Here is a 21883-nt window from a genome sequence, read left to right as displayed (position 1 = left end):
ACTCGTAAGGTTGATCGTGTTACAAAATATTATTCAATAAAAAACTATTCAGCCCTATCACGCAATCCATCGATGTTTTTTCGGGAAAGTTACGAAACTGATATCATGCAATTCGAACAGTTCCGAAAATAAGTTCGAAATTCGTAGAGTTGCATTCACTGAATTCACTCGGAACGGAAAATTTTTAAGTTTAGCGGAATTTTTGTACGACAGGTTTTTGCTCACGGAGAAATAAATTTCCATATGTGGGAGTCATGATTGCTGCCAGGAAACTGAGCATTCACATAAGGTATTTTCATTTTATTGTCACATATCTGCAAAACATTTATTAAGATGTTTGAAATTCGAATTTGTCACCAAAATTACAATCATGGCATTGATACTAAAGTATCCTTTGCGGTTATAATAGAGAAACTTATCTTTAGTTGGAGCAACGATTTTAATATGTGTCCCGTCTACACACAAAATAGCGCCTGGAAATCCGTATTTCTGAAAAAAAAACTTTTTCGCTTCACTTTTTCAACGTTACTTAACTCGAGATTTATCCACTGAGGGCACAAATGGGACTGAAGCAATCCCAAGACTTCTTTTAAGATGCAACAAAATGTTGACTGAGCCATTGTAATATCGAAGTCTTTACCCACTCCATGCTGATAGCCTCCTTCAGCTAAAAACCGTAAAACCGAATACAATCGATGAAGTAAAGATATAGATGACGACCTTGAAGAACTTAGCGAATACATATTTTGTTCTTAAAATCAATTTGAATATAAACGATTTCACTTTCATTAATCAAAATTTTAATTTTTTCTTCTACACAGCTGATTTCGAAATGTCAAAATTCAAAATTAAGTCTGGCAACAAAAGTTTCGAATTCACATGAATTCAATGATAGCAAATTATGCGTATTCGTAGCGGACATTCGTATTCGTAGCTTCGCTACGATGGATTGCGTGATAGGTCTGATTATTGCTATAAAAATATTACTTGTATATAATGGAAATTCCATCGAGTATATACATACAACAGATGTTTGTATATATGTATGTACGTACTCGATGGAATTCTTTACGCATCGAAAATTTGTAACATGCGCACATGTTCAAAGCTAATACATTTTTTGCCTCACATGATTCAAATCAATCCAGCAGAAAATTCGCTGTACTCATAGTTTACATGTAATTTACTGGTAGTTTACCAGCAGTTTCACATCGATTCAAACAATCGTCGCAACGCTATGAACTGACATGATACGATTTCAACCGAAGCCAGCCATTCCGTCTACTCGATCGTGATTGCTGAAGAACATATTGTTCATTATGCATCAAATTAGTTGATCAGACAATAACCACGCTTATTCCTGATATAACGGTTTCGTCAAAAACTACTAAAATTGCGATAACTCAATAAATTAAATCGTTAGGCATGGGTCAAACCACGTCAAGTGGTCCATGAAAATTTCGTAAAATCACCGATTAGCAGTTCATTAGGAAGGGGACCAGACGATATAAATATTTCGTCAAAATTATTTTCTTTAAGTTATTGAAGGTTGAAATTTAGAGCACGATAAAATTGTAAAATTATTTTCTCATAAACTACTTGAGATAAATGGTTGAAATTTTGTAAAGTCAAAGAAAAATGTTCGTGCTCAATATAGACATTCTTTAACGATCCACTTGTTTAAATAATAATATTTACATAACTTTTGTTAAACACTTGAAATTTTTCATGCGTTCTTCACGCTAAAAAAACTGAAAAGTTTCACCTTAAATAATCTTCTAAAAAATTTTGTTCATTCATACCATTCCAAAGATATTGAATTTTTTGTCCCCCACCGCTCCTAAAGTGTATGACATGGTGTGGAAGGCTTTGTAACTTATAAGTATGTTCCTCAATATGTGAGATACATACAATATGTTAGAACAAGTACGGCAGGGCTTAGTTCGGGTGGAACCAAACATTTTATACTCTTGCAATTTGCAAAAATCAAAGCCTGGAAATACTTAAAGTGTAAAACGAAATAATGTAGAGTAAAGTCATCCGGATGTTCGAAAATCCTGATATTAGTTATATACGAGGTATGACAATTAAGTAATGATACTGATTCCGTAAAAACCGTATATTAGAAAATTATTCTGCAACTCTGTCATCCCCTTCAAAGTGGTCCACTTGGGCAGCTATACAGCTGCTGGGCGCACCCTGTTGACTCGTTTTCGCAATCTTTCGAGTACTTGGCAATAGTAGACTTGATTCACAGTTTTCCCCGGTGGAACAAATTCTTTGTGGACGATTCCACGGCTATCAAAAAAGGCAACAATCATCCTTTTCACCTTCGACTTGCTCATGCGAGCTTTTACGGGCGGGGGGCGACTGGGCATGACCTGCCTACACTCTTACAATTTTAGCGTACGTTTCGGAAGCTGTTTCGCCCAATCTGGCGCAAAATTTTATCGCGGCGCGTTGCTCTTGATTTCGTTTTTCCATTTCCGTGACGAGCACTACAAACACACGTCTACTCAACTTGACGCAGCAGGCGAACTAAACAAGCTAGAGCGATGGTGTCCAAAAAATAAGGTGACATTGTATTTAATTTCAAAATTCTTTATTTATTCTTTCAAATCAATTTCATCCCCTTCAAAGTAATCCCCTCCCGATGCAATGCACTTATGCCAACGGATTTTGCAATTTTCGAAACACTGGTGTAGTCACTTTCCGGGATGGCCTTCAGTTCCGTCTTCGCTGCGGCTTGAATCTCCTCTATGGTATAAAAACGGTGTCCCCGGAGCGGTCTTTGAGCTTGGTGAACAGCCAGAAGTCGCGCGGCGCCAGATCAGGTGAATACGGTGGTTTCGGAAATGATCACGAATTTTTTCCAAAAAATTCAATGTTTTCGGTACCAGTCGAGATTTGACGCGCTTGAGGCCCAAAACATCCTTCAAAATGGTATTGGCTGAGCCTTTCGATATGCCAACTTCATCAGCAAGGTCTCTAACAGAAAATTTATTCCGTAAACAAAATATAATGCAAATTCTTTGCTCAACAAATTTCGACAACGCAAAAAACGAAAAACTCACTTTTAGCAGCTCACAAAACGACTCGTATTTCAAACACTAATGAATATTTCGACATGAAATTTGACATAAATGTGACTGACAGTACTACCAACCTAAAAAAAAATAATTCTCCAAATCCTTCGATGCGCGCAGTTTAAATTCAAATGTCACCTTATTTTTTGAACACAGTAGTATATCAATGGAGAGGGGAGGGATGCCGGAAAAAGATAAAGGGAATTTCAAGGTCAGAGGTTTACCACAAGCGCGGCAATAAAATCCGTCTCATTACTTAATTGCCAAATCTCGTAGGGGCTAAACAAAGTTTTCGCTCAAATTTATCTATTTTAGGCACACACTGTTATGAATAAAACACGTTCACCTACTTTCATTGGGATAACTTACATATTGGCCGAAATGTACGGAACACCCGCACCCCGAAGTTCGAAAATTTGTATATTAGGTATATGGGGGCTAAGGGAAGTATTACTTCGATTCAACCCATTTTTGACGTACAGACATCCCATTATAAGAAAAGTTTTATCACTTAATTTCAGTTATATATATCACACATTGACCGACATTTTCGATTAAAAGTCTACTGTAGTTACTATGGTTCCACAATTTGGTACATAGAGGCTTGAACAGTTTTCATTGGATTTAAATAGTTTGGTCATAAGATGGCACACACAATAGACATTATTTGTGCAAAGTTTTATCCCGTTATATTAGTTGCTTCTTGATTTGTGTACTGAAAACTGAATTTCATTTTCCATTTCCATTTTCACACTGTCGGTAGAAGTTCCTAAAAGATTTGTATTTTGTAAATTTGGTTGTTGTAGCTTCAGTGGTTTAGGAGATATGTACATTAAACTGCCTGCCCTTTAGACCCAAAATTTTTTGCCCACAGGCGGCCCTTGCTACTATGATTATATATACCAAATTAAATTAATATCTTAAATTGGTGCTTAGCAGTGACACTTTGTATGGTTTCGGTTAAAACGATTTGTGGGTTTGACTGTGGTCCGATTACGCACATCTACGAACTCGATTTTTTTTTGTTTTTCTAAGAAACCCGCATACCAATTTTCATCAAGTTATCCTAATTTTTACTCAAGTTACAGCCTGCACTGACGGACTGACGGACAGATAGACAGTCACCCAGAGTTCAACTTTTCTTGTCATCCTGATCATTTATATATAATAACCCTATATCTATCTCGATTAGTTTTAGGTGAACAAAACTATAATACTCTGTGGCAACTGGTTGCGGAAAATGTCTATGATTACATCAACTCAAAATATTAAATTTTGCTTCTTCTTTCAATAATATGGCAACAATTCTTCTTTTATTGAAAATGAATTTGCACCACTTTATATTCCTGAAGTTGAATCTTTAATTAGTGCTTAGTTTAGTTTGACTACAACTATGCTTCCACCGTTTTTTTTGTAAATTTAAGGCTTTATTGTATAAAAACGGTCCAAAAGCGTTTTCCTTTATTCCCTCAAAAAGCAATGCTTAATTAACACACGAAATGGTTTATGATCCATTCTTTTGTAAACTAACACAAGTTGCTTTACAAAAATTCTATATTTTTTAATACCTATTAGAAATCATATAGACTACCATCTATGTAGAGTAGTAGTATTATCTATGTATGTGTCAGTCTCAGTAAGCGTGGACGGGTCCTTAGCCGCACTTTTCTTGGAATTAAAAAAGAAAAGCAAAATTTCCAGCAAATGTCGAGAATTCGGCTCAAAAAGCGACATTTTCAGTTGAGAATAAATTTGGGATGCAAACAGATCTCTACAAATACTTTGTTGGGAGGATGGAGTCATGTGTAGAAGTTCACGCAAGTGAGGAAAGTTCTCTGAAACAATTCTTTTACATATGACTCGAGCAGCTCACGACTTCCGGTCTTTGACCAAGTATCCTCTAGGTAGCCTAAGAACATCCGTTTGAAGGCGAGCTAAAGTGAGAAGGCGAAATGTCCCCTGCGTAGGGTTGTGTGCTGGGTTTGGGACCTGCCACGAAAAAAACACCCCCAATGAAAAATCAACAACAGCCTCGGATGAGAGACCCCCCTTTTGATGACGACCATGGAAAACGAAATAAGGACTACGAATTGAGGGCATGCATCTGGAATGTCCGGTCCCTTAATTGGGAAGGTGCCGCTGCCCAGCTGGTTGATGTCCTCGTGAAAATAAAGGCTGACATCACCGCCGTCCAATAAATGCGATGGACGGGATAAGGACAGAGACGAGTAGGTCCTTGTGGCATTTACTATAGTGGCCATATAAAGGAGCGCAAGTTTGGTGTGGGATTCATGGTGGAAGAGAGACTCCGTCGCCGAGTACTATCATTTACTCTGGTGAATTAGGGTCTAGCCACAATTCGCCACAATTCTTCAACATATCGCTAATTTGCGCCCACGCCCCGACGGAAGAGAAGGACGATGTGACCAAAGATGCATTTTATGAGTGCTTGGGGCGCACTTATGAGAGATGCCCCCGCCACGATGTCAAAATCGACAGCGACTTTAACGCCAGGCTGGGCAAAAAAGGCATCTTTGGCACTACGGTCGGTAAATTCAGCCTTCACGAGGAAGCATCCCCAAATTGGTTGAGGCTGATCGAGATCGCCGGGGCCCGAAATATGGTTATCTATAGTACTAGATTACAGCATAAGAAGATTCATCAAGCTACCTGGCTGTCTCCGGGGCGAAAAACTACCAACCAAATCAGTCATGTTGTGATAGACGGAAGACACGTCTCCAGTGTTTTAGATGTGCGTGCGCTCTGAGGTCCTAACATCGACTCGGACCACTATATTGTTGCAGCCAAGATTCACACCCGCCTCTGTGCAGCAAAAAACGCACGCCAACAAACACAAGGAAGGTTCGACGTCGAGAAGCTGCAATCACAACAGACAGCCAAAGGATTTTCTACTCGGCTTGCACTCTTGCTCTCTAAGGGAACTGTGGGACGGCATTTCAAACTCTTTACGTACAGCTGCAACCGAAACCATTGGTTTTCGGAAAGTGCAAAAGAACAGCTGGTACGACGAGAAGTGCCGTGTTGCAGCGGAGAGAAAATAGGCTGCCTACCTCGCAACGTTACGATCGACCACAACACGTACGGGATGGAATAGATACAGAGTTGCAGAGGGAAGCAAGACGCATTTGCGGACAGAAAAAGAAAGAGGCCGAAATGCGTGATTACGAACAGCTTGATAAGCTGGCCGACAGGGGTAATGCTCGAAAATTCTACGAGAAAATGGGGCGGATTACAGAAGGTTTCAAGACCGGAGCATACTCCTGTAGAACCCCCAAGGTGATCTAGTCACCGATGCCCAGAGCATACTTAAATTATGGAGGGAACACTTCTCAAGCCTGCTGAATGGCAGTGAACGCACAACACCAGGAGAAGGCGAACCCGATACCCCAATCGATAAGGATGGAGCAAACGTTCCATTACCCGAACATGAAGAAGTTCGAATAGCAATTGCCCGCCTGAAGAATAACATACGAGGTGTGTTCAAAAAGTATCGCGAATTTTGTGTTTTTTTTTTAATTATTTATTTATTTATGAATATCTATTTTGTCCTCTTCAAAGTAATCCCCATGAGATATTATACACTTGTGCCAACGGTTTTTCTAATCTTCGAAGCACTTCAAAAAATCATTTTTTTTTTAACCTCTTCAGCTCCTCCTTCGTCGTCCTTTCATGGGCCTCTTCAGTTTAGGGAACAAGAAAAAGTCACAGCGGGTCAGATCTGGGAAATACGGTGGCTGTGGCATCATTAGTGTGTTGTTTTTGGCCGAATTCATAATTAATATTAAACTACTAATTATTTTGCACTCAACTCACGCATATTATAGCCTTTTGCGAGTGTTCATTGCAAACATTATTGGTGCAAATTTGGCACCATTGCATAGAAACCCTCCATTTTTTGTAGGGGCATAAGTGACATCGACGGCGAACTGTTTTGGATGGAGGTGGTAAACATTTATTGGGGGATAATGATGTTGATATAGTGTCAGTGATAACTGCTTTATTAGCATTTGACAAACGGCTTAAACTTCTTCTTTTGATGTTTGGCATAATTAATTCCCGGGACAAATCTTTTAAAAATAATTTGCGGCGAGTGCCTTTTTTTGAATCATTCCAATTTGAATATAAGGACAACCAAATTACTTTGGATGCTATACCAGCGGCGTCTATCAAATTGTAAAAATGAGCTACAGGCCATCTGCGAGTTTTTCTTTTGCTTGTAGAAGCATGGCACAATTGATCAAACGTATCTACGCCGCTTTTAGTGGCATTATAATACAAATTTATTTCCGATTTTTTTGTCTCTGCGTCAATATCGGCAGTGTGGTGCATCGACGAGAGCAAGGACAAAGCTTACTAGAGTCATGTTCTTTCGAAAGCCAAAACGGTTGCTTCCTGCTTCTCGTTGCCGGGAAGGCAGAAAATTTGAAAGAGTGCATGTTTTGTTCTTTCGAAGAGTTCCAACACATGTAAGACGCTTTGATAAAAGATCGAGCGATAAATCAAAACTGGTAAAGAAATTGTCAAAAGTAATGTTTCGATTTGTACCCTCATAGAATTCACAAAGCTGTTTGGCAACATTCTGCGCCAAATTTGTCTGTCTATTAGCGCCTTCTTTACCCAAATAAGGCATTCCATGCAATGGATAACTCGTCTCACTGTCACATATCCACCAAATTTTCATTCCATACTTGTCTGGCTTTGCAGGCATATATTGTCGAAATGAAACACGACCTCGAAAGGGAACGAGCTGTTCATCGATTGTCAAATTAACACCAGGCATATAATATTTTCTGAAGTTTTTTATAATGATGTCCCAAATATCTCGTATCTCGAGAATTTCTTGTTGCTTTTTCATCAAATCGTAAGTAGCGCGATAAGTCAGAGAACCTGGTTTTTGACATGCAAGCTCGGAAAAGTAAACTTCCATATAAAGGATTCCAAAACTCTTTGTAGTCACTTATTCCATTTTTTCGGATTCCTGCATCAATCAGTAAGCCTATGTAGGCGCGCATCTCAATTTCATCAGTTTGCTTCCATTTTTGTTGCAGCTGTTCAGTAGCATTTATTTTTGTGCAATCAACAATAATTTTCAGAACGTCATTGTCAAAAAATAAGAAAAATCCATCCGATGGATATTGAATGTGTTTGGCTGGCGGCAACATTACTTTGTTTACGCTTCCTGTCACTATGTTGTAAGAAGGTGTCTTCCCGGTAATATTTGGAAGTTCACTCCACTCAGTTCCGTCTTTACCAACAAAAACATTTACAAGAGATTCCACTTCTTCAGTATCTGATACACACATTTCATCATCCACTTCAGAAACAGTTTCACAGCAGTCCTCTTCGCTATCAGAAGACACTACATCTTCCAAGTCATCAACAATTACTGCACATTCTGTCTCATAATCACTACTCTCATCATCACTATTTGATATAGCTGCGCGAATTTCCATTTCTGCCAATCCTCTCCTCTTTGCCATTTTTCTTAATACGAGTATTTCAATAATTTTATAGTTAAACTACAGACTATAAACAATATAAGTTTGCAACACAAACCTTTAGTAATTAAAAATTTCAAGTATGTAACATATAACTGTACAACATTTTCTTTACATAAACATAAACTGCGCTAAATAATACAACCTGCTGCTCCGAAAGACAAATGTAACTGATTTTTTCTCTGTTGTGAATGATACAAGAAGAAATGAAATAAAAATGTAGTAAAAACATCAGCTTTGCAAATTATGAAGAACTCAACTTTTGCACATGTTGATCCGTTATCTTTATCAAAACAATGTTTTCATACAGTGACTGTAAGTCACTACGTGGTACTTTGCGCAGCTATACACATAAATTTATTTTAACAAATATCTAAAAAAAACAATTTTACTATGAATTATGGATTTTTTCAAAGGTGAATTATGATTGAACGAATACATAAAATCTTGCCCAAAATTAAAAAATATTACAACAAGTACATCAGTTTACATTTAAAAAGTGACTCAAAGTCACTACGAGGTACGAATAGGGTTAAATAAACTTTTGTGCTGAGGTAAAAGTTACTCATTTGACAGTTAGATTAACAGTTTAAATAAACATTGAGAATATATTTCTTTATCCCCCAAATTATTTCAGATAAGCGAAAGTTTAAATTTTTTGATACTCACCAACCACATTTAGATATCCAAATTGTGTCTTAGCGGTTACTGTGTTTATCTGACACATATAACGTCCTTTGTCCTCTTCATGTACATTGCTTATATGTAGATACCAAGTCCGATGTCGATCATGTTTGTCGTGTGTTACGCTGATGCGTGGATTGCGCGTAATCACATGATTATGCACCGTTAATATTGCAGATTGTTCAAAATGCATCCATGCAACCTAAATCAAAATTATTGAAAATTAAGTTCAGATTTACTAAAAATTAAACAGCCAATATTTAATGATGATATTTCAATGTAACTGAATTTCATATACATATACGCTACGAAACCATTGAAAAAGATTTTTTGATATTGTAATTTTTGAATTTAAGTGGCATTTTGCGTTTGGCCAAAGGCAAGTAAAATATATATGTATTTTCTTAACATTGTAACGAAAAGAGACTAAATCGCTTGTTAACCACGTCTACTCTTTCAAAGGGTTAAATGTGAAACGGAAGCTTCACACTCACTTTATGTTATTCTCGCGTGCAAATGAATTGCGCGTTAATATGATGTGAAAGTGGCAAAGTGGTATATAACTTGTGTGAAGACCATAAATATTTAAAAATGTAATTGTTCATAATTTATGAAAGAGTGGGTATTTGCATGCTACAACACTTGAGGACAGTTATGCGATTTGGTTTATGATTTTGGTATATGCGTAGTTACAAAGATAATATTTCTAGAAACGTAACCTTTAAAAAGAATAAAACAAATTTTTTAAGTTCAAAGTATTCTTGGATATTTTTAAATAACAATTATTTTATTTAAGAGTTCACAGTGAATTAGCTTCTAAAGATTGTTGAAAATTATTTGTCAACGCGAAAGTTGAATAGATATTAAAGTTTTGATTCTTTTATTAAAAATTATTAAAAGTCAAAAAAGTATGTCAGTGGTGATATAGTAATTTAAAGTGCGCACTGGTATTTCGGAGCGACTGTGTTCGATACAAATGTTCAATTAAGATTCGAAAATATATACATAAACCTACGAATCTAGGAGTATTTTTGTCATGAAAATGCTTTTTACGTACTTATATACAATCCAACAGTGCCAGTATCATAGTTTTTGCGTTGTTTCATGTCATCGACGAAATATGGATCCTCTGGTTCACAACACAGACCAAAAAACAGTCGAAACAGTAAAAAGTTGGTTAAAGCTCTGTTTTCGTCAGGAAAGAACATATATTTAGAAACTCAGTAGGTGTTATGAAAGCGGTTACAAGGCTTTCTTCTTCTTTACTGGCGTAGACACCGCTTACGCGATTATAGCCGAGTCAACAACAGCGCGCCAGTCGTTTCTTCTCTTCGCTACGTGGCGCCAATTGGATATTCCAAGCGAAGCCAGGTCCTTCTCCACTTGGTCCTTCCAACGGAGTGGAGGTCTTCCTCTTCCTCTGCTTCCCCCGGCGGGTACAGCGTCGAATACTTTCAGAGCTGGAGTGTTTTCGTCCATTCGGACAACATGACCTAGCCAGCGTAGCCGCTGTCTTTTAATTCGCTGAACTATGTCAATGTCGCCGTATATCTCGTACAGCTCATCGTTCCATCGAATGCGATATTCGCCGTGGCCAACGCGCAAAGGACCATAAATCTTTCGCAGAACTTTTCTCTCGAAAACTCGCAACGTCGACTCATCAGATGTTGTCATCGTCCAAGCCTCTGCACCATATAACAGGACGGGTATTATGAGTGACTTATAGAGTTTGGTTTTTGTTCGTCGAGAGAGGACTTTGCTTCTCAATTGCCTACTTAGTCCGAAGTAGCACCTGTTGGCAAGAGTTATCCTGCGTTGGATTTCAAAGCTGACATTGTTGGTGGTGTTTACGCTGGTTCCAAGATAGACGAAATTATCTACAACTTCAAAGTTATGACTGTCAACAGTGACGTGAGTGCCAAGTCGCGAGTGCGACGACTGTTTGTTTGATGACAGGAGATATTTCGTCTTGCCCTCGTTCACTGCCAGACCCATTTGTGTTGCTTCCTTGTTCAGTCTGGAGAAAGCAGAACTAACGGCGCGGGTGTTGAGACCGATGATATCAATATCATCGGCATACGCCAGCTGTGTACCAGCTGTACACTGTTATAAAAGATTGTACCTGCTCGATTAAGTTCTGCAGCTCGAACTATTTTCTCCAGCAGCAGATTGAAGAAATCGCACGATAGGGAGTCGCCTTGTCTGAAACCTCGTTTGGTATCGAACGGCTCGGAGAGGTCCTTCCCGATCCTGACGGAGCTTTTGGTCCCGCTCAATGTCAGTTTACACAGCCGTATTAGTTTTGCGGGGATACCAAATTCAGACATTGCGGCATAAAGGCAGCTCCTTTTCGTACTGTCGAAAGCAGCTTTAAAATCGACGAAGAGGTGATGTGTGTCGATTCTCCTTTCACGGGTCTTTTCCAAGATTTGGTCGGTTGTTGATTTACCAGGTCTGAAGCCACACTGATAAGGTCCAATCAGTTTGTTGACGGTGGGCTTTAATCTTTCACACAATACGCTCGATAGAACCTTATACGCGATATTAAGGAGGCTAATCCCATGGTAGTTGGCGCAGATTGTGGGGTCTCCTTTTTTATGGATTGGGCATAGCACACTTAAATTCCAATCGTTGGGCATGCTTTCGTCCGACCATATTTTACAAAGAAGCTGATGCATGCTCCTTATCAGTTCTTCGCCGCCGTGTTTGAATAGCTCGGCTGGCAATCCATCCGCCCCCGCCGCTTTGTTGTTCTTCAGGCGGGTAATTGCTATTCGAACTTCTTCTTGGTCGGGCAATGGAACGTCTTTTCCATCGTCATCGATTGGGGAATCGGGTTCGTCTTCTCCTGGCGTTGTGTGTTCACTGCCATTCAGCAGGCTGGAGAAGTGTTCCCTCCATAATTTAAGTATGCTCTGGGCATCGGTGACTAGATCACCTTGGGGGGTTCTACATGAGTATGCTCCGGTCTTGAAACCTTCTGTAAGCCGCCGCATCTTTTGGTAGAATTTTCGAGCATTACCCCTGTCGGCCAGCTTATCAAGCTCTTCGTACTCACGCATTTCGGCCTCTTTCTTTTTCTGTCTACAAATGCGTCTCGCTTCCCTCTTCAACTCTCGGTATCTATCCCATCCCGCACGTGTTGTGGTCGATCGTAACGTTGCGAGGTAGGCAGCCTGTTTTCTCTCCGCTGCGACACGGCACTCCTCGTCGTACCAGCTGTTCTTTTGCACCTTCCGAAAACCAATGGTTTCGGTTGCAGCTGTACGTAAGGAGTTTGAAATGCCGTCCCACAGTTCCCTTATACCGAGTTGTTGACGAGTGCTCTCAGAGAGCAGGAGTGCAAGCCGAGTAGAAAATCGCTCGGCTGTCTGTTGTGATTGCAGCTTCTCGACGTCGAACCTTCCTTGTGTTTGTTGGCGTGCGTTTTTTGCTGCACAGAGGCGGGTGCGAATCTTAGCTGCAACAAGATAGTGGTCCGAGTCGATGTTAGGACCTCGGAGCGCACGCACATCTAAAACACTGGAGACATGTCTTCCGTCTATCACAATATGATCGATCTGGTTGGTGGTTTTTCGATCCGGAGACAGCCAGGTAGCTTGATGAATCTTCTTATGCTGGAATCTAGTACTACAGATAACCATATTTCGGGCCCCGGCGAAGTCGATCAGCCTCGACCCATTTGGCGATGTTTCCTCGTGGAGGCTGAATTTACCGACCGTAGTGCCAAAGATACCTTCTTTGCCCACCCTGGCGTTGAAGTCGCCAAGCACGATTTTGACATCGTGGCGGGGGCAGCTCTCATAAGCGAGCTCCAAGCGCTCATAAAAGTCATCTTTGGTCACATCGTCCTTCTCTTCCGTCGGGGCGTGGGCGCAAATCAGCGATATGTTGAAGAACCTCGCTTTGATGCGGATTGTGGCTAGACGTTCATTCACCGGAGTGAATGATAGTACTCGGCGACGGAGTCTCTCTCCCACCACGAATCCAACACCAAACTTGCGCTCCTTTATATGGCCACTGTAGTAAATGCCACAAGGACCTACTCGTCTTTGTCCTTGTCCCGTCCATCGCATTTCTTGGACGGCGGTGATGTCAGCCTTTATTTTCACGAGGACATCAACCAGCTGGGCAGCGGCACCTTCCCAATTAAGGGACCGGACATTCCAGGTGCATGCCCTCAATTCGTAGTCCTTATTTCGTTTTCCATGGTCGTCATCAAAAGGGGGGTCTCTCATCCGAGGCTGGTTGTTGCTATTCGCTGGGGTTGTTTTTTTACGTGGCGGGTCCCAAACCCAGCGCACAACCCTATGTAGGGGATATTTCGCCTTCTCACGTTAGCTCGCCTTCAAACGGATGTTCTTAGGCTACCCAGAGGATACTTGGTCAAAGACCGGAAGTCGTGAGCTGCTTGAGTCATATGTAAAAGAATCGTTTCTGGCCACTCCCAAGTGAATGGCGATCAGAGAACTTTCCTCACTTGCGTGAACTTCTACATATGACTTCATCCTCCGTTACAAGGCTTTATTACAAGGCTTTATTATACTTAATTATTGGGACGAACCACTGCGAATTGAGCTAAAAGGATGCTATGTTGATGGCTAAGTGATGTGCTGAACACATAGAGAGCGACACAACATAACTGCACGACAGTGAACTGTAAGTGGCATCGTGAAGCCGACTACATGAATTTATGTAAGAAGGCAGCGACATAACAATGGCCGGCATGTACAAATTAAGGTATCATCTTTGGATGATTGATTTTGCTACCCATTTTCGTATGCTGAGTTATGTTGGTAATCGCTTTTGACTTATCTATATACAAAATTGTTCTCCATTTTCTTATTCTTGGGATAACGTAAGAGTTTTGATGCTTGGCTGTCAAACGCAGCAACCTTTCACCAACCACAAAGTAAATAGTTATGATGACCTTCACATTTCTCACATTCCAGCACATTAGCATTAATTGCATAACGATACTAATAATATGGAAAAATACTAGCGCTAGTTGTTGAATCATGTGCTGAACACAATGACCGCGACAGACTGCAGCAGCACGACAGGGAACTGAAAATTTCGTTGTGAATCCTAATACATTAACATTTGTAAGAAGGCAGCGACATAACAATGGCCGGCATGTACACAAAACAACGCAGTTGTCCATTTTGTATGTACACAATTTCGTTGTGGCCATACTAATACCTTTCACTTCAATGAAATTTTAATATTTTGTTCAAAGTGAAATTTTTTATGCAAAAAGTAAGTAAATAGGTAAATATTTTTGTTTTAAATTATTGTTATTACAATGATATATGATTTTTTTTCATACATTTAAAGTTTAGACGTTAAAAAACATATCCTCCAAAGGATTTTTAAAAATTAGAATTATTTTAAGAGCTACAGTTACTTTAGTGACGCAGTACCTAGCCCGGTAGGTAGGCAGACTCACTTTTTTAAACGCGTTTTTCTCGAAACTACTTTTTTCCACACGATACCGGCATTATCTCAAGTTCTATACAACCGATTTATTTGAAATTTTGTGTGAAGCTTCTTTATATAATCCTTTATCCTTTACCTTTATGTAATCCTTATTCCTTTGTTTTTAATATTAAAAAAAAAATCAGGAATTTCAAAAAAAAAGCTTCAAAAATTATTTTTATTTTCAGGCAGCCGCCATTTTTCAAAAAAAAAAAATTTCCCTGAGGTAGGGACTATAACAGCATCCTTACTGATTAAGAATTTCTTTTGATTTTTTTTTTCAGACCACCAGGAGAGTCAGGTCAATGTCACCAGGATGCACCATTTTTATTACACATGTCTCTGCCCCCTCTAATTATTTTAATTTTTATAATTTTTTTGTAAACTTTTTTTTCTGTATTCTTAAGATATCAATAAAAACACCATAAAAATGGATAGTAAAAATATTTTTGGTTTTTTTTTAATAAAATTCAAAAAACTGCCCAAAATTTGATTTCTGGAATAGAATACCCCCATAATATAGCTATAATAGAGCTATTTTATGCTTTTATTTGTAAAATAACGTCAAGTTTGTTAGAGCTTGAATTATTAGTGGCATTACCACTCTACTTCATCTCTCTACCTTCAACTCTACTGTTGTCCTACTGTCGTTGGCAAATATAAGAATATATTGAAGTTAGACTGTCGATCTGCAGTCGTGCAGCTGTCAAAATAACTGTGCCCATAAGAACGTGTGTATTTTAATATTTGATAGATGTTGTTTGCAGTCTGTCGCGGTCATTGTGCTCAACACATCAGTGTTAGAAGGTAACGAGCAAATACAAAATTGAGGAGTTGAATTCTTGTAAAACTTAAAAGTTGTACTCATAAGTTATTTTCATAAGAATTAATATAATTATAAATATTAATTAAATAATGCACTTCAAGTGCAACCACGAAAATATAATTGGCGGCCAACTCGCACAAATTAAAAAAACCAAAGGGCCATAGTATCCAGAGAAGTTGCTCTATCGAAAAGGACCATAGAATCCTGTTTAGCTGTATTACCCGGAGGATCATACAATCTTTATAGTCTGTTTAACTCAATGCACAAAAATATCTAATATACTCGTAGGATAACAAAAAACTTTAAGTGATTTTTTAAAATTGGTTTAAAGTGGGCTAAAGTAAAATATGATGTTATATTTGATAATTAAACTGTGAAAAAGTTTGAAAATATTTCGAAAAAACTCGTGTTCATAATTGAACATATTGTCGGAATTTAAAGTTAAAATTTTGCTACATTTTCTGTAATAATTTATTGACAGAAAATATACATATATTAAATATATACTTATTTATTCTTTTTGGCTTAAAAAAAAAAAGTTTTCTAAAGTGCGGAATATTGAAATGAAATAAATTATTATGATTCTTCTATACATTTGTGTGAATAATTTTTTCTTTCTGACATTACATGTGAGAGTTTCTAAGCTTGCTTTAAGAAAAATTGTCTTGTGTGGTGATTCCTTTCTTGCTGCCAAAAATTTGTGAACTGTAATTTTTAATTAAGATTTTTTGATAATAAGAAGAGCAGGTCCTGCAAATTGTTAAAGAAACCAATGAGTGCACTAAGTTAGAATTTGCAAAACAGTTGCGTCAGTTAAATTTAGCAGTTTACAAGTTACATCCACCAAGCGTAGAACCATACCTTCCGTAATAGCCCTGATAGCGCATTGAAATTTTATGGTGACAGACAGCAGACTTGTGCATTTAGACAGCTGATAGTGAAATTTGTTTATTTATTAAAAAAAAGTTAAATAAAAATGAGTAAGATAAATTATTAATAGAAATTTTGGTATTTTTGGACTACGTTAAAAGAGTGAAATTAAAAGCAACAAGAAAAAACGCTAACTTCGGTTGCTCCGAACCTAAATATCCTTCACAGGTGCATTTCTGTTAGTAACTATGTGTTCAGTTTGTATGGCAGCTATATGCTATAGTTAACCGATCTGAACAATTTCTTCGGATATTACATTGTTGCCTTAGAAAATAATATATACCAAATTTCGTGAATATATCCTGTCAAATGTGAAAGTTGTCCATACAAGAACTTGATTTCGATCGTTCAGTTTGTATGACAGCTATATGCTATAGTTAACCGATCTGAACAATTTCTTCGGAGATTACATTGTTGCCTTAGAAAATAATATCTACCAATTCCTGAACATATCTTGTCAAATGTGAAAGTTTTCCATGCAAGCATTTGATTCCGATCGTTCAGTTTGTATGGCAGCTATATGTTATAGTGGTCCGATATCGGCCGTTCCGACAAATGGCAGCTTCTTGAAGAGAAAATGACGTTTGCAAAATTTCAAAACGATATCTTAAAAACAGACGGACAGACAGACAGACGGACATGGCTAAATCGACTCAGCACGACATACTGATCATTTATATACTTATATACTTTATAGGGTCTCCGACGATTTCTTCTGGGTGTTACAAACTTTGTGACAAACTTAATATACACTGTTCAGGGTATAATAATAGATTGTAATGCGAAAAAAGTGTGCGAAAAAGTTAAGAATGTTGGACAAATGGATAGCAAACTGTGCGTTGTTTATTTTCTGCCATATAAAAATATTAAAATTTGTTTTTGTTAATATACTTGCACAAAATTTAATTAGCAATATAAAACCTCTGAAGCTACAGACGCAAAGGAGGCGGCAGACTTCAAGCGACATCTGTCAAAAAATACCAAAAATCGGTCATTTTGCCTACTCAAATTTAGTAAAAATGACTACTCAAATTTAGTAAGCAAATGCACGAAATTTTTGTGCATTACTAACTTGCATTAACATGGGTCAAATGCGCAAGTTAAATTAAATTAAGCCTGCTAATGCAACTCAACGCTGTCGTTTGTAAGGACTATTAGCTATAAATCCATTATTTCAAGATAATACAAGTTTAGACTTGATTCGTTTTATACTGTTCTAAACTTTAAAACAATAATCGCTAGTCTTGACTAGACCTATTCAGATACTCGTAAAAGACCGTTATATGTATTAGAACATAAGTTTAATCAAAATGGAGAAGCTCGCTATAATTATGATAAAGTTGATGTCGCGATATCGGAATGTGAAGATAAAATCAATTATTTAAACTAAAATCGCTCCGCCGCTTGTAACAAAAAATACCAAACACGGTCAGGAGCTTCGTATTCTTATTGAATCAGGTGAACCAAAAAATTATATTATATTAAGCCATTACCATTTATTCAAGGAATTAAGGAATTAGAAAATAGTTTTAAACTAAAATCGATAAATGGTGATAATGTCATTAACAAAAAAATGCCAAATAAACATTTTAGGAAATATCTTAATGTTTTACTTGATACCAAGCTTAAGCACGTTTGACGGTATTATCGGGAACGATTTTTAAAGCAAATCGATTATCGAAATGGTAAAGTTAAACTCCATTTTACTTCATGTGACACCGTAAGTCTAATAACCATAGAAGAAGACTCAGTACCAGTAAAACATCAGAACCAATTCCATTTTAATGCTTTTGCTGATCCAGATAGAGCTTTGGCGTATAATGCTAGAGTTCAGGTCCGTATCCGTAAAACTACAAGAGATCCAATTTACACCAAAAGCTATCCATACCCGATATCAACAGCTCCATTCATTAACAACGAGATAAAATCACTTCTTAATGATGGTATCATTCAAGAATCTTGTTCACTTTACAATTCTCCTATGTACGTCGTTTCTAAAAAAAGCGTTGATGAAAATGGAAAGCCTAATTTACGTATGGTAATTGATTTTAGAAAATTCAATGAAAAAACTATTCCTGACCGATACCCTATCCTGGATACGTGTGTTATATTAGCTAAACTGGGAAGTTCAAAATGGTTTACAACTTTAGGCCTAAAATCCAAATTCCATCAAATCATAATGAGCGAACAGGACAGCAAAAAACCGCATTCAGTATTAATAACTGGAAATTCAAATTTTGTCAACGGCATAATCACATACTCCCCTAATGAAGAATCGCATATCGATAATATTCTGCAAAAGCTTGCAAATGCTGGAATCCGCGTGTCACCAGAAAAGTCAAAATTTTTCAAAACGGAAGTACAGTTTTAAGGTTTTCTTGTGTCTGAAAAAGGTATAAGAACTTACACCGATAAGGTCCATGATACCGTCAATTAAGAACCCCCCAAAACGCTGCGTTCCTTACGTTCATTTCTCGGTTTGGCCGGATATTATCGATGTTTTGTGAAGGATTATGCCTATATCGTAAAACCGTTAACTTTGTATTTTTGCGGTGAAAACTAGCAGCTTGGTTCAAAAACTTCGAAACAGATCAAAACAAATCATGACGACGAAGCATTACAGGCATTCGAAAAAATTAATCATATTTTAGCTTCTGAGAACGTTTTACTTCAATATCACGACTATAACCCACCATTTGAGCTTACAACTAATGCTTCGTCGAAGGCACTGGGTACGGTTTTGCCACAAAATGAACGTGAATTACTTGCTATAGTGTGGGCATTGAAAACACTGCGCCATAATTTATACAAAATACAGGACAACACAATTTTTACTGACCATCAACCACTAATATTTGCCGATGTCACAAAAAACCCAAAGACCAAAATGAAAAGTTGGTGCGCATTTATTAAAGAATTTTCACTTAAGTTTTATAAGCCCGAAAGAGAAAATAAAGTAGCGGATGCACTATCAAGACAGTTTTCTTACGACTTAAATGAGATCGCTTCGTTCGAAACTATGCATAGTGAGATATCATCAAGTAACGTAATAAAAATAGCCAGAAACTCCGTAAATCGGTTTAGAAATAAGCTTTTGTTATCTAAATCAGGCTCATGCAGTAGAAGTGCAAAGTTCCATTCCACATTCGGTGATTCGCAAGATCAACGGCGATCAAACGAAGTGACGTGCGAGATTGTAGCCCAATCCGAGTATATACATATGTTGTAGCGATGGATGTTGTAGCCGGGTGGTGACGACGGCGAACATTTTATCAAATCCTAAATGCAGCGCGCGAGTTAGGTGTCTGTAAGTGAATTTTATACAAGCGACTATCCAATTCCTTTTTGTTAGGTTGATGGTGTACGGTGTCGTCGTGTGGTGACCGCTGGCTGAGTATAGTGGTGTTCTCAGGTGTGGTGTGTTGTCGTAGGGTGCGCCAATTTTTCCCAGGTAGAGTGGTGTATACATGCCGGGGGGTGCTTAAGTCATTTAAACAAGGTGTAATCAAAATAAAAATATGAAAACATATTATCTGGGTGAAGACATATTATCTAGACGCATGAATTTTAGGCATTTTTTAAACTAAGATAAAAAAAATTAAAAACATTTATACTATCCACTTTTTTATAAATTTTGAATTGACATATTAATAATCTAAAAAAAAAATTGCAAGAAAAAAAACCAAAATTCTTCGAGGTACGGGCCGGTGGAGTGGGGACTTCAAAAAAAACGGTGCGTACTGGTTGACGTGATTTCAACCTTTGTAGAGATCTAAAACACTAAATATTTTTTTACCCGATTTTTTCGACATTTTTGAATTTTTTAAAGATACTTCAAATCAAAATTTTTGGAAATCCAAGGCAGACACGATAGAGCATTGTATAAAGAAGATATATACCAAATTTCAAAGGAATCGATTCAGTAGAACTTTAGATATTAGGTTGTCAAAAAAGTCTTGCGGTATTTTCGCTAGTTGGCGCTGAAAGCGCGTAGTTCTAGTTTTATTCGTCGCATCGGGTCATGCTATACCTTTCTGGAAAGCTCATTCACACACTAACACGTGTTTGATTGATTGTCGTTTCTTTTAAGTCGTTCTTGAGTTATAGCGTCGCAAAATTGGAGCAAAATAAAGAGAAAATACGGCATATTTTACAGTACTACTACGATAAAGGCAAAAATGCATCTGAAGCCGGCAATAAAATTTGTGCAGTTTATGGGCCCGATACAGTTTCCATTTCCACCACACAACGATGGTTTCCACGTTTTCGTTCTGGGGTAGAAGTGGTCGAAGATGCGCCACGCTACGGAAGGCTTGTCGTCGAAAATATCGCTGAATTGGTCGAAAGAGACCGGCATAGTAGTCATCAAACCGTTATAAACCATTTGAAGAAGCTTGGAGTCAGTAAGGAGCTCGATGTATGGATGGCACACGAATTGATTCAATAAAAATACCGCAAGACTTTTTGACAACCCAATATCATGTCAAACACCTCAAAAAAAGTAGTTTCGAGAAAAACGCGTTTAAAGTTTAGGAGAAAATTCTAGTGAATACGGACGCCACGTCACAAAATCGGCTGTATCTCCGAAAATAAGTCGAATTTTGAAAAATCCTTCCAAGGTCATATTTTTGAAAGTCTAAACTTTCAAAATATGCAAAAACATCGATTTTTTCAAAATCCTAGACCAGAATACCCCCTTAAGGCCCAACAAAAGACTTGGCAACAAATTCGATGAAGTTTTTCTACAGCTTTAATAGATGGCAAAAGGATACACAAGAGCAATCTTAGATAAAACCCATTATTAAGTGAAAAGAAGACAATAGAAACACGTTGACAAGCCGAATATAAAAAAGTAAACAAAACCAAAGTGGTTGTATTGAGAGATCATATTTTTTGTCTTTCGCTTTAAAAATTGTTAATTTAATAACTTTACGTTCTAAGAAAAAGTGTGACTATTTAAATTTAAATACCCTCTGTATCGAGGTGTATAGCATATATTTTAATTCATTTAAGATAAGCAATTGCTTCCGCAAATTGAATGTTAGCGACTGCGTAAAGATTCGCCAATCAACAGGAACATACCAACATCGAAAACAGATAAGGGGTATTCTCTTGCTCTTGCAAGATTGCAGATTGCAAAAATACTATAGCGAAATATACAAGGGCACGAGAGCACCCATTGCAGGATCTAGTGATATATGAACGGCTGATTCGGTCAAATTATTGTGAATGACTATTATGCATGGCTACTGTGAATGGTGCGCCAATCCTAAATAAAAAATCCTAGAAAAATAACTGTAACAAATCTTTATAATTTAAATAAAAGTTATAAAATCTATTTAAAACTTACCTTCCTCAAC

General features: G+C 37.8%; 1 protein-coding gene across 5 annotated transcripts in view; it reads right to left on the bottom strand.

Annotated features, from left to right (window-relative positions):
* LOC105233023 (lachesin) overlaps positions 1–21883 on the bottom strand; it is a 373180-nt gene that overhangs the window by 144190 nt on the left and 207107 nt on the right. For all 5 annotated transcript variants that reach the window (XM_049462635.1, XM_049462636.1, XM_049462633.1 and 2 more), the window contains exon 4: positions 9275–9491. In XM_049462635.1, coding sequence (XP_049318592.1) covers positions 9275–9491 — 217 coding nt within the window. The remainder of the gene's footprint in view (positions 1–9274; positions 9492–21883) is intronic.

This window comes from Bactrocera dorsalis, chromosome 1, assembly GCF_023373825.1.
Source record: "Bactrocera dorsalis isolate Fly_Bdor chromosome 1, ASM2337382v1, whole genome shotgun sequence".
NCBI classification, from domain to species: domain Eukaryota; kingdom Metazoa; phylum Arthropoda; class Insecta; order Diptera; family Tephritidae; genus Bactrocera; species Bactrocera dorsalis.
The sequence above is the reverse complement of the archived record's forward strand: the minus strand, read 5'-3'. Positions and strand labels throughout refer to the sequence as shown.